Source organism: Pteronotus mesoamericanus, unplaced genomic scaffold, assembly GCF_021234165.1.
Source record: "Pteronotus mesoamericanus isolate MK-2021 breed Mesoamerican mustached bat unplaced genomic scaffold, CSHL_Meso_final scaffold_651, whole genome shotgun sequence".
NCBI lineage: Eukaryota > Metazoa > Chordata > Mammalia > Chiroptera > Mormoopidae > Pteronotus > Pteronotus mesoamericanus.
In genome coordinates this window covers 21,213,970-21,227,943 of record NW_026555325.1, presented here as the reverse complement: position 1 = coordinate 21,227,943, position 13,974 = coordinate 21,213,970, and the positions used below count along the sequence as shown (strand labels likewise).

Genomic DNA, 13,974 nt, shown 5'->3' with positions numbered 1-13,974 from the left:
GCTGGATTGCAGAGTTAAGTTTCTGATTATGAAGTAAAAACTAAACAACTGTCAAAAAAAAAGGAGAAAGAATGGCTATCATCAATATATCATCAACAAACAAGAGTTGGTGAGGATGTGGAGAAAGGGGAACCCATGTGCATTGCTGGCAGGAATGCAAATTGCTATACAGTTTCCTCAAAAAAATGAAACATCAGACTACCTTAATGACCCACAGATTCCACTACTCGAAATATATCTAAGGAAACACAAAACCCTAATCCAAAAGAATATACACACCTCTCTGTTCATTGCAGTGTTGTTTTATAACAGCCTAGTTTCAGAGGCAGCCCAAGTGCCCATCAGTAGATAATTGGATAAAAAGGCAATGGTACATTTACACAATGAAATACTACTTGGCCTCAAAAAAGAAGGAAATATGACCTTTTGTGACAACATGGAGAGTATTATGCTAAGTGAAAATAAGCCAGCGAGAGGAAGAAAAGTACCATATGATTTCACATATATGTGGACTCTAATGAACACAATAAACTAACAAACAAAATATAAATAGACATAGACTGACAGCTTTCAGAATAGCGGGGTTGTGGGGCTCGGGGGAAAAGGTGAAGGAATTACGCAAAAACAAAAAAAAACCTCACAGACATAGACAACAGTATGGCTATTGATAGAAGCAAAGGGCGGGGGGGCGGGTAGGTGGAAGAGGGCAAAGGGGACATAAATGATGGCAGAAAGGTATATGACTTTGGGTGATAAGTGCACAATGTAGTATGCAGATGATGTGTTACCGAGTTGTACACTTGAAAACTATATGGTTTTATTAACCAATGTCACCACAATAAATTTATTTCAAAAAATTAAAAAATCTCCCCAAAATCATATAGAAAATATAAGCATGGTATAGTAATTGTTTCAGTGGTGCAATGTATTTGCATGTCCCTAATAAAAACTGATTATAGAATTATTGAAAAATCCTGATATACCATCATGAATGAGAAATAAGGAAGAGTTAATAAATAAATATTCATTTTCCATCACACACACACACAATGTAGATCTACACACATCAACATGGACAGAGCTCAAATACTCTGTAGAAAAATCAAGATACACAATGATATATAGACTGTAACATTTGTGTAGGCTAAAAAAGAAACAAAAAATATTGGCAAACCGATGTATATGATACAACAGTACACAAAGTAAACCTAAAGACAATAGTGGTTAGATATTGGGCGGGAAGACTGGGGCAAAAGGGTACTCAAGTTTTATGTTTAATATGTATTTTTCAAATAAAAATGTCAATGAGGAATTATCAATTTTCAATTGTCACATACTGAAATTTTAGTTTTATTATTCTCTGTACTTCTATTTTTTTAACATTTCCCAAGATACAGATGAAAAAATACAGATAAAACCCAAAAGGATAGTAATAAGAAAACATGTCATTAAAGTAATTATCAATCACTATAAATTATTAAAAGTAAACTTTTTCAAACAATTTGAAATATACTATGTATGTAAGTTATTTAAATTATAATTTATCAATATATACCAATGATTAGAAAAAATTAATGAGTAAGGATGGGGCTAATTCTTTTATTGATTCAATAATTCATCAGTTACATATTTTAAGAATAGTAATTATTGAATGTGACTTATGAAAAATTACAGAATCAAATAATGTTATTTTAATTAAAATAGCTTTTTAATAGATGATTGAATTATGACATGGTACATACATTTTAGATGCATAGGTCTCTAAATTTTAACAAGTATTTTCCTCTTCACTAATTAGGACAATTAATACAGCTGGGCTGTCTCCACATTTAAGCAAATGTATTAAAAGCTGCTAAAACAATGTGAAACTTTGATGCTAACTATATAAACTTGATCTCGTCTTGTGGTTCCTTCTAACCAGATTGCTCAGTTAACATTTTAAAATGCCTGGTCTAAGAAATAGGCAATTCATTTTGAAATATTTATTCATTATGATTAAAACATTTTGTTGTATGATGTTCTAGGTCCATAAAAGATTTTATTACTTATGAAAACTGCTTGGGGCTTAAAATCCAAATTCTACACAGTCACATTCTTAGGTTAAAACAGGTTAGCTTAATGGAATACTGGTTCAATAATCTTGGGCTCATATGCCTACAGAAGACTCATTTACTATGTTTAATTGAAATGTGTAGGGATAGCTGCCACTTGGATTTGCATGTCCTAGATGAAATTGGATAGTAACAGGAATGGTAATAAGTAATAATTAAAATGCCTTCTGGAAGAGCTGTGCTTGAGCAAACTGGTCCAGATTAATGACTTCTGAAGAGCTGCAGGTCAGCCACAGACCCATCCGTATCTTTGAGATACAGTACTCTTTACTCTGTTTACAACAGGAGTTGCATTATAAAAATTCAGTGCTACTAAATTTCCTGGTAAGAGCATCCGTTTAATAAATATTCACTGCAGAGATCCCCAAGAGGGTTTCTGATAATTACATTCAAATATCAAATAGCTTATTATTCATTTAGTCTGAATTAGAAATGAAATCAGAGAGCTTTTATTTGACTGTTAAGAGTTGCTAGTGACCAAATACAGCAGAAAATTGGGGAAACTATTATATTCTGATGACTATCACAGCACTCCCAAATGGCTGTGCCTACTATGCACTTACAAGTAACTCAACAGTGACAACTAGCTCAGCAATATACAAGGATTTACTGTAACAGAAAGAAAAGGAGAAAGCAAAGAAGGCAAATCCTTGTGAGAGCATAGGAGGATGGGTACAGAAGCTAAGGAGGATCTCTATATCGTTTCTCTCTCTCTGACCCCCAAACTAAGAATGCTCAGAGCGAAATCCTTGGGATTTTCCTCTCTTAAAACCTGAGAGATAGTAGCATTATTCACAATAGTCAAAAGTGGAAATAAACCAAATGTTTATTGGCTGATGAAGAATACACAAAATATGTCATATCCATAAAATGGAATATTATTTAAAAATAAAAAAGGGATGAAGAATTGATACATGCTAAATATGGATGAGAGTTAAAAACACCATGTATGCTAAGTGAAAGAAGCCAGTCACCAAAGGCCACATATTGCATTATATCATATAGGAACTGTCCAGAATAGGCAAATCCATAGAAAGAGAAAGTGGAATAGTGTTTCACAGGGGCTGTGGGGAGGGAAGAATGGGGAAGGAGTGCTCATGGGAAGAGAGTTTCTTTTTGGGGTGATGAAAGTATTTAAAAATTAAACAATGGTGTTGCATGTACAGCACTGTGAAAATACTAAATACGGAATTGTATACTTTAAAATTATGGTGACATATCTCAATAAAACTATTATTTAAAGAACTCAGGTTTTGGCTGGGGAGAGCACAAAAGGTCAAAGGCACAAAACTTTATCAAGCATCTTCCTGAAGTGGTGCATTAAATAAGAAATAAACTGTGAAGGCACAAACATTTAATCTTTTCCAAGAATCTTCATTTTTAAAGACTGTATCATTGGGAAGGTTTATTTCATAATGACTTAAAAATGACTTGAACCATCAAAAAGGATTTACTGTATCACAAAGTCTTTTCTGCTACTGTCAGCACTTAAATATTTTTAGATTTTTTATTAGTATCAACAGAAGCCTGTCAGGTACCAGGAGGTGACCCTATAAAGTATAAAAATATCTGAATGATGGTGGGGAATCAAATCTTTTTATTAAAAAAATTGCATGGTTCTTTTCTTAAGGGGCAATAATAAGACTATTTGTCAAAATTGTATGACCTTTCTTGAAACCATAAGAATTCGATTTTAGCAGGGCTTTAAACTAACTGAAAAGGGAGAGAGAATCTTAGTGAGACTGTGAAGTTACTTGGTTTCAATATTGCCAAATATTCCCCACCTTATTCAGTTGATATAAAGAACATTTTTCTTAGGGTTTAGAGTGACTTTCTAATACCAGAAGAAGCCAGGTAAAGGATGGACAATGTAAAGGGACTATCTGCTTCCAAATGGGGTAATCAAATTCTAACTACGGTACACATATCAAAATGAAAACCTAAAAATGTGCTTTAATATTAAGAGTTGTCATTCACATCTAATAATTTCTACAATTAATAAAAAGTCTATGTATCTCTTTTTGGCTTCAATATAAATAAAAAGTTAGTGCTCCATCTTAATGAAAGGACAGGCTATGATTTACAAGATAAAATATATAGAACCAATTTATGTACCTCAAACAAATAAACTTTCCCTTTCCCCATCTACAATTTACCCAGAAGTAACCAACAAAGTTTATCAGTTTTTCGGTAACAGTGGGATTCCAAGTCTACAACCATGAATAGTTTGGAAATTCGTTACAATAAAATCTCAGAAATAGTTTCTTCAGTTCTAAGATGATCATGTTTTCACTTACAGACTCTATAATTCAAACTATACTCTCTTTCTATGGTTTTGGTATACAAAAAACAACCACCAAAACAATTTCTCTGCTTGCATGAAACATGCAGCACAGGCCCTACCCTTGTACATTTGAAGGCTAAATTCACCTTGCAGTATTGCCCCTGGCCACTGTCTTCCAACCACAGAGTGCAGCTTGCCAGTGTAAGGCTGTAGTGATCTCTAACCACTGCTAAATTAGCATCCCTAGTCTGCTGGTCTGGCCCTAAAGTATTTACTTGCTTGGGAACTCCTCAGGCTGATGGAAGCCATTAAAAGTTAGGCCCGGTATCAAAGTAGGACTTCAGAGAACAAGATAAAATGGTAGCCAGAGTAATTACCTCAAACCTATATTAAAAAAAAAAAACTGAAGAGAATAACGTGTAGTAAACTTTTAAAAGTGGTTGTCTCTTTTTGGAGGGTTAGTGGAAATATTTTATATGTTGAGTGTGGTTATACAACTTCATGCCACAACTCATGTCAAAAATCATAAAACCGTATGCCACAAAGAGTGAATTTTGCTGTTACTCACACTTCACCTGACTTAAAAATAACGCAATTATCTCTGAATGACAGAATTAGATATTTTCCTCTACACTTTCTTGAACTTAACAAATAGTCTAAAATGAGCATTATGTAACTGCACAGTCAGAAAAAGAAAACAGAGTAAGAACCCTGCCGTGGCCACCCTGCGCCCCTCCTGTGCCCCTGTGGAGTGCAGGCGGGCGGAGGAAGGCCCAGGGTAAGGAGGTGGGCTCCTCACTGTGGGTTACTGGGCCCATTTACTGTCACCTCATCCCATGAAATCTAAACTAGACTAATGTGAAAACAATACCCCATTGATAATAATGCAAGAAGAAAAAGAATCAATCCCATGTTTATCAAAATTTAGGTGTGAAAGTTGTTGCTTAGCCTATGGGAGGCAGGAAGTTTAAAGGGTATATTTCCTTCCAAGGCACCTTTGCTATTAGGTTCTCTTGAGATTCGGTTTATATACCAACGGCCATTTCTCTTGCTAAGGCACGCACCCTGTGCACATGCACAGTAAACTGCGACACGAGACATCTCACATCTTGGTACCCATTGCCATGCAGGACTCTAAAAGGCTCAGAAGACTTAGAGGACCTGAATTTGAGTCATCCATCTATATATGCTAAATATCATCCTTGAGTCAAACTGGAGTGTCAGAAATAGCTTCCTGGAGAATTACATTCAGCTAAGGTGTTATTCCAGCCATTTACATTCATTTCAGTTATAAGAATAAGCCAGATGAGCCAGATTTTGTAATTTACAGACAAACTACCATGGATGCTGTTTGCTTCATCATACAGTGGTCTCTGAAAGGTGACTCACAAGAGAAAACACTCAAGTCTCAGACACAGGAATGGCAGATTCTCCTCAGTAACCTGGTTTTTATCTTCTAGATACTTTGAATCATGCAATTCATTAGTGTTTCTCTCTTTAACATGGCTACTAGGACACCTAGAACCAAAGTGGCTCCCTCTATGCTTTCAGCAAATACATGGAATGTTAACAACATACATTTTGTACACAATCTTGGCTTCACCTTATTTTTCTATTCTGTATTTTTCCTTTAACCCTAAATTTCCTTACTCCATTTTTGATTTTTATGTTTTTAAAAGACATTTCAAATACTTTTGGGATGACATGAAATGTTAAATATGTAAATAACTATAGTGTACTCAGTAAAAATACAGAAAGTTTGTAACTTTTCAGTGAACTGATTCTACAGCCTACCTTCAGTGAGTTGAAATATAAATACGTAACTATTGTATACTCAAAACAAACATAGAATAGCTTCTCTATTAACTGATCCCACAGCCAACTTTAAATGAGGTGAAATATTAAAATGTAAAGATCTATATTATACTCAGTATAAATGTAGAAAAGCTGTATCTTCTTTATTAACTATTTTCATAGTCTGCCTTTAATGAGATGAAATATTAAATACACAAGAAACTATTAAATGCATAGGTAACTATAGTGTACTTGGTATAAAAGCAGAAAGTCTGTAACTTCTGTACTAACTAATCCCATAGCTCACCTTCAGGGGTTTCCAGAGATGCAGTGCTAATTGTTAGCCTGTTATGTCATCTTTGGATACAGGCTCTATCACTGCCAGGTTAAGGATCATTACCTATTGAGATTTTGTTGTATTTATGTTTTGCAGCAAATAAAACAAATGCAAAATCATAACAGAAATGGGCTTTTTTTAATCACCTTATTTAGAAATTAGTACTTCAAAGAGTAACTAATAGGAAACTGAACAATCATTGTAATCATTAAGATTTTTTCAAGTTCTCAACAAGGCATTTTGCAAGTGAACTGCCAATGGTAACTGTGTAGTTTATTTTTTAGGACACTTCCAAAATAATAACATGCAGAGGCACAGTTTCTCTATGTAGAAAATGAGAACATCTTACAGTTTGGGTTAAAAATTCATCTTTGGTACTGTAAATGTGAAAACAGAATTCCTCAGTTTTGGAGCTACTTACTCAGCAGAGGGCTCCTCAGTACACACATGAGAGTTATTTGTTAAGCAGGACCTCAAGCCTCTGCCTCCTTATTCACAGGAAGAGACCATTAATGGCAAGTTTTGGACAACTCTGGGTTAACTACAAAAGTAAGTGATAACATAATTTTACCTCCCTTTGATTTATTATTGCCATCTTTGGTCTAGGAAAGTAAGGAAATCTTACAGATCATCTTACAAACTCTGACACAGAATCTAAATCAAACAAAATGAAATTTCGATTGTCCTATTTTGCTAAACTCACTTCATGTAAGAATGAACTAGGAAGCTACATGACTATAAGCATCCAGCCCACTTTTAATTTCCTTTGAGTAAATCAGAAAAGGCTAATAGGGAAGGGAGCTTTGATCTGAGAGCTAATTTCTGTTTTCCTGAATCTCTGGATTCTAGTTCTGAGACTGACAATTGGTGGGGACTGGAAGACACAAGGGAGATCTCTGAAGTCGTAATAAAAGCCTACACTCCCTCAGTAACACTGCTTTCTAATGGTTTCCTTGCCAGTGTGAAACCTGGTGTTCACACAGCAGAGTAACTGTGTCGATAGCCATCCTGTGGTCCGCGGAGAGCACACTGATAGGTATGAAGAAGACAGATGTGAGAAGGAATAGACAGAAACCCAAAGATGCCAGGTAGACAATCTAGTAGTAAAGCACCCTTACTGAGCTCAAAACACACTGGGCTTCATTAAGGTTCACTGTCTATTCAGTGACCACTTTGGCAGGGTCCCTGCCTGCTGATCACCACGCCCTGTGCCAGGGCTGTGGGGTTGGGCTCACCGCCCCTTAGGAGAGATAATACGGGCACAAAGGGATAGTTAAAGAGTTTAGATGAAGAGAGATGACTTTTCTGAAGAAACCTGGGAAATGCTGTAAGGAAGATTTAGCACTTAATTGGGAGCATTGAGAATACATAAGTATCCACCTGAGATGGGAGGAGGACAATCAAAGTAGATCAATTACCATTCACTGAAAGAAGAAATCTACCTTACTCATAACCCTTAAGATTCCATAATAGTTTCCTCTCCTGTTGCCTAGCCTGTCTTCATTCTGACCTATGCACTACACTATCAGGGTACCTGCCACCAACCACAACCACAACAGCAACTTCTAATGGGTCTCCTTTATAAACCTAAGTAAGGTTAAGCTTATCATCACCCTGTTTCCCAGTTCCCTACATGCCAGCCTTACCTTTCCAACTTCATAAATCATTAGGTCTGTTTAAGGACACATCCTAGACACTACTGAGCCACTTGATGCTTCAATACTACAGTGGTGTGAGATCATATACACCTGTGTGCGTGCTTTTTGCGTTTCTCGGGTCAGCCCAGTTCTCATTTTTGGAGGACCTGTTCACTCAGCCAACATTCACTGACTTAGCCCCAGCGAACACAAGGTACCAAACTCAGTGAGAGTAAGTATTATCCATGTTACTGACAAATTTTTAGCAAACTTATGGATTTAGCTAATTCAACTATGTAACCTTAATATTACTTAATATTTTGAAACTTAAAGGAAAGTACAGTAAATAATGTAATAGTCATGCACATATCAATTACCTCCTCACTTAATAGATGTTACTATTTTGTCATGTTTGTTTCAAATGGTAACTTTAAGAAATCTTAATTCCCAATAGCCTTCTCCTCTCTTATTCCCTAGAGGTACCACTATCTTAAATTGGTGTCATTACAAAACAATTTTTCTTTTACTACAAATGCATACATTCATAAACAATAACAAACATTGTATACATATTATATAGTATTGTTATATGTACTTAAAGAATGTTCATAATGATATCCTCCTATTCCTATTTTGCAACTTGTGGTTTTCACTCAGAAGACTGTTTTGCAAAGATGTCCATATTGATACACGTAGACCTGTCATCTCATTTTAACTGCTATAGAGTTATCCAGTTTATTTTCCATTTCCATTCTGATGGATAATTATGTTCTAAAATTTTATCTTTGCGAATTATGCTGTAATGCGTAATATGTGTCTTCCTGTCTTATATGTCTTATAAGTCTTCCTGTGTGTAGCACAGGAGCTCCAAACCCAAAACAGGGAGCTGCTTAAGTGTTTGTGATATTCCTAAAAAAACCACCCGGTGGACCAGCAGATGTGGACACGACATGTATTACTCACATTACAGGGGAGTGCATCGATGGCAGTCGGTCGATGTGAGAGCGACCTCGCCTCCTACAGTCTGAGGCTCATTATAAGGGGCCCCAGACACAGAGAGCATGGGTCCACCTGCACAAACCTACGTGTGGCCTGGAGCTACATTACCTTAGGGTGTACATGTAGCAAGAAGCAGTCACAGGACAAGAAGCTGCTCCCAAAAGGAGATAATGAGGGTATTACAGTCCGGTTCCAAAATAATACACACTCCTTCTGGCCAGTGGCCGTCCGACCAGCCTTTAGTCATGGGAGGGGGAAGGGTTATGTCCACTGACAACAATGTGCGCACCTGTAAGACTTTCTCCAATGATACCAAATTCTTGAAGTTTTAAATCTTAGTCTTTTGTCTGATTCTCATTCACTGTTGAGATTTTTTAAACTTCAGTTTTATAACATCTGATTATGAACTCATCTTTAATGACCTTAGTTTCTCATCTGTGGATTCCTGAAAACTGTGGAGTTACATTTGGGTTCCAAACTCACATGTGGTGCAACTCTTGGGGTTTCAGAGGGTGCCATCCTTAGGGTGTCACACAGCAATCTTAAGTTCAAACGTACCACCAGGACAACACACAAAGCCTCCTTCTTGGTCCCTGCATAGGGATAAACCCAAGACTAAAGTTTTGGGGGTTCGACTGCCCCAGGCCTCCTGCAGAGGTAGCTCAAATGCGTCTGGCTCTGGCTTCCAGTTCCCTTTCCAGTTCTTATGCCTGGCCATCTTCCTTTCTCTTGTGTCATTTCTAGGTACTGACTTGTATTCCCAGGATTTTATCAACAGAATTTCTATATTACTTTAGTTAGCTAAATTGCCAAAATAAAAGTCCTAACTGAATTTTATAAATGTTCAACTAATTTTTCTATTGGTGTAAAATTATATAATTTTAAAATGCTGATCCACACTTTTTAGTATATATATATTAAATATATATATTTATATAATACCATATTATTGAACTTATGAACTGCTCTTTTTGGTGATAAAAATACAGCTTTTAAAATTATTGAATAAAATTAAAATTAATTTTTGACAATTTTAGCCTCTTTGACAAATTATTTCACTATTACAGAATTAGAAATTTTTTACTTAAAATTTTAAAGCTGTCTTATAATTTTTCTTCCTATAAACAAATGGCTGTATATTTAAAAATGATGATGTAATTTGATATTTGTATTTTTAAAGTTTTACTGACCTTATTTGTATACTTTAAGCCTTACTAGGAATAATAACTGCACAACTGGTAAGGGTCCGAGACAAAAAAGTTCATGAGAACACAACTTACAAGCCTATTATTTTTAAATTCAGAGCAGTAATTAGGTAGAAAAAGATACAGTACAGACAGCACTCTATTCACTAAGAATTTTTTTGGCTATGAGTAATAGAAGATACTGAGAAGTAGAACAATTATGACCTTAGAAATAACTGAGACAAGCTACTGTGGGGACACACCTACTTTGGAGTAAATAAACCAAACTTTAAAATGCAAGTGACCGAAGTATTTTGTGGTAGGCTTTATTGAAATATGTAATTACTAAGAAAGGAATCCAAACATAGGATATGCCGGGATATCACCATTTGGTGCTTGTGGCAGTAATTTTGATAGCAATGATGTTTTAAAATAGCATAAAAGGCTATCTAAATATTATTAAATGTGGGTTTCCTCCCCCAGTAATATACTGGTTTTGAACTTACTACATTTGAATACAATAAATTATTTCATACAGCAATTATTTCATGGAGTATTTTTAAAAAATTAAAGGCAAACTGAAGGCATTTTCAAAAGCTAACTAAATGTGATTGTTTAGAAATATTTCATAGTTAAAAAAATCAATACCATGTTTTCAAGCTAGTTCACTGTACCAAATAATTAGAAATTAAATGTGAAAAACATCCATTAAGTGTATCTACACATGAGAAATCAAATTGCTAAATGCAGCACAGTAGCTTCTGGTATAGAAGCTTGCCAATGCCATATAAAATATATCAAGCACAGGACTGAAGTATAATCCATACTGAAGAGGCTTCTCAAAATTAGAATAAGTTGACATTTTTTGGTGTCAAATTCAGGAAGGCAAGTTAATAGTAGCAACTCTAACAGAATCATTTGTTGCATCCAGGACAACTTAATAAGGCATGCAACTTGAAGGTGCGTAAAAAGCTAGAGCCATGGGCCCTGTACCTGGTGCTGGCGATGCTTGGTGATTCTGCTCCAAGCCTACATCTTTCTAGCTGACTGGCAACAATCTGCCTTTCCACTTCCAGTTCTCGGGTGAGTCGTTGAAACTGAAGCTCCTGTGATTCAAGGAAATAAAAGGCATACAAGGCATCAAGGTTTACCGCTCAGGCAGACATATGAATTAATGTATGTCACAGGAAACATAGGAACATACCATAACAACACTGTAATATGGCTTTGTAAAATTACACTTTTGATGGAATTGTGAGCCTAATAACCTACCAATTTATAGGTTTTTCAAACTTAAAGCACGAGAATATAAGCCTTTGTTTGGAATTGAAAACATGTAGGTATTTGTTTTACTTTTTAGTTTTTTAGTGCTAACTGAGGTCTTCAAACAGCTCTTCTGCTACAGTGCTGTATTAAACGCAGGGGCTGCAGAGACCTGATGTGTCTATAATGGAAGCACAGCAACCAGGACAAGCTATTCATACTCAATAGTTATTTTTTTATATTCCTCATACTGTATGTTAGCACAGAATTAAAAAACACAAATTCCCATGATGAGAATCACCTTAGCATGTTTGATAAAAGCCTTTTTAATTAAGGGGAAAAAATCATTCCAGTCCCACAGAAAAAATTCTTGCAATATAAGCAATAAACTTTTTCTATTGCTACAAATATATTCATGTGTTACTGTATGAAGGGAAGGGAAAAAACCTAATAATAGCAAATTTAAAATTGCATTCCAAAGTTGGAAACATTGTCTGAAGAAGTTACCGTCTTCATTCTACGCTGCATGATGAGGGCGAGGAAGTTCTATCATAGGAGAAAAATGTTTTAACTTTTTTTTGGGTACTTATCTCACTGTTATCTTGATAGCATTTTAATTCATAGAAACTATGCGGTGCCATAAAACATATATAGATCAAATCAAGTATACAGCAAAGGCTTTAAAGCCACAAACAACATCTCCGGTAACACCTCCAGCTCCCCGTGCCATATTATCTCCTTAAAAGTCTACTCAAAGCAAATGCTGAACTTATAAGCTGTCTAATTGGACAATGACTGTCAGTTCAAAATACCAGGCACACAAAGCATAAACCTAGAAATTAATCAGAAATAAAGCCACCTGAAATATTATTTATGACAATATATAATATTTGTTTGGCATGCAAAAATAAAAATTTTTTGGAAACCATATTAATTACCTCTGGAATCAGGGAAGCATGCAATTACTTGACAGCCCTGGCTTTGCAAATTCTACAAACGTCCTAGAATCATTTTTAAGACACAGTTCCTGAACTCAATTGCTTTCTCATGAGAATCCTTTTCTAATGAGCCCTTTGGTGTGGACACATAGGGCAGGACCTGAATGAATGAGAGCTGGCTCCACAATGCTGTACAACACTGTCAATATTACAGTGTCATCATACTAGGTAAGTGGGACATTGCCTACCTTTGCCTATCAATTCCTGGACAAGTGGTTCTTAATAAATGTTCCATATTAATTAACTACCTCTAAAAGATTGCCTATTAATTACCCTTTGGGTAGTTAATAAATGTAATAAAATAAAAGTCATAAAAGTCCATATGGATAACTGTAGAACATTCATTATCAGCCTAAGATAATTGATTATAAGGACAAGCTGTATTGTTTACTTCACTTTTTATTTTTTCTTTTGTTAAATTTATAAATCATGTTTATTCTATTACACTTGCCTCTATTTTTCCCCCTTTACCCCCCTCCACCCATCCCACCCCCAGCCCCTGCTCCCACGGTCAATTCCCACTCCACTGTCCGTGTCGATGGGTCATTCATACATGTTTTTTGTCTAGTCCCTTCCCCTTCTTTCCACCCTTGTCCTCTTTCCCCATCCCCTATGGTCACTTTCAGTCTGCTCCATGTTGCCATGCCTGTGGTTTATTTTGTTCGTTAGTTTATTTTGTTGAATAGATTCCACTTATAAGTGAGATCATATGGTATTTTACTTCACATTTAGTCTTTCTTTGCCCTCAAACAGTATGTGTGTGTTTTAAGTTGCTATTCTTTCAATTACTATACTCAATTGTTTATTGTACACTTTTCTCAACACTGGCTGCTTATATCAAGCTAGTTCAGGAAAGGATCTTCTGTGAATCCTGAAATATTTCTTGACATGTCACATTACCTTTGGTTCTGAGTTCAGTGGTTACTAGAGATTAAGTGTTGGAGTGTTTTCTACTTTTGGGATGGCCAAAACTTACCAGGGTAGGATTAAGGTATGTTTTGTCAATTTAGGACATAAAAAATCCATTTCAATAGATCTTTTTTTACCACATTTGTGGCTGCCTAAGATCTTTGAGCATCCTTTTAAGAAAATAGTTGTAAAATTTCCTGCTTTGAGGAAGAAGTTAAGACACACAGTCCACAAAATTCCTTCCTTCGGAAGCAAAGACAGTGACGTTGGCTTTGCCAAGATGCCAGACTGTGACTCAGGTGCTGAAGCCAAGACTCTGACATCAGATAACACATGAAACTCATTTTCTTTCTCTTCCACTTCCTTATTGCAATCCCTGTAATAGGTCTCAAGGTCACATTCCCAAAAAGAAAATGACTGCCACTCAATATTGTTTATGCTTGGTGGTAGTGTTACTG

The 13,974-nt window shown here is 35.7% G+C and overlaps 1 protein-coding gene across 8 annotated transcripts in view; it reads right to left on the bottom strand.

Annotated features, from left to right (window-relative positions):
- Nucleotides 1-13,974, bottom strand: part of PKP4 (plakophilin 4) — a 239,611-nt gene that overhangs the window by 93,736 nt on the left and 131,901 nt on the right. For all 8 annotated transcript variants that reach the window (XM_054562436.1, XM_054562431.1, XM_054562437.1 and 5 more), the window contains exon 3: nt 11,340-11,452. In XM_054562436.1, the coding sequence (XP_054418411.1) occupies nt 11,340-11,452 (113 nt within the window). The remainder of the gene's footprint in view (nt 1-11,339; nt 11,453-13,974) is intronic.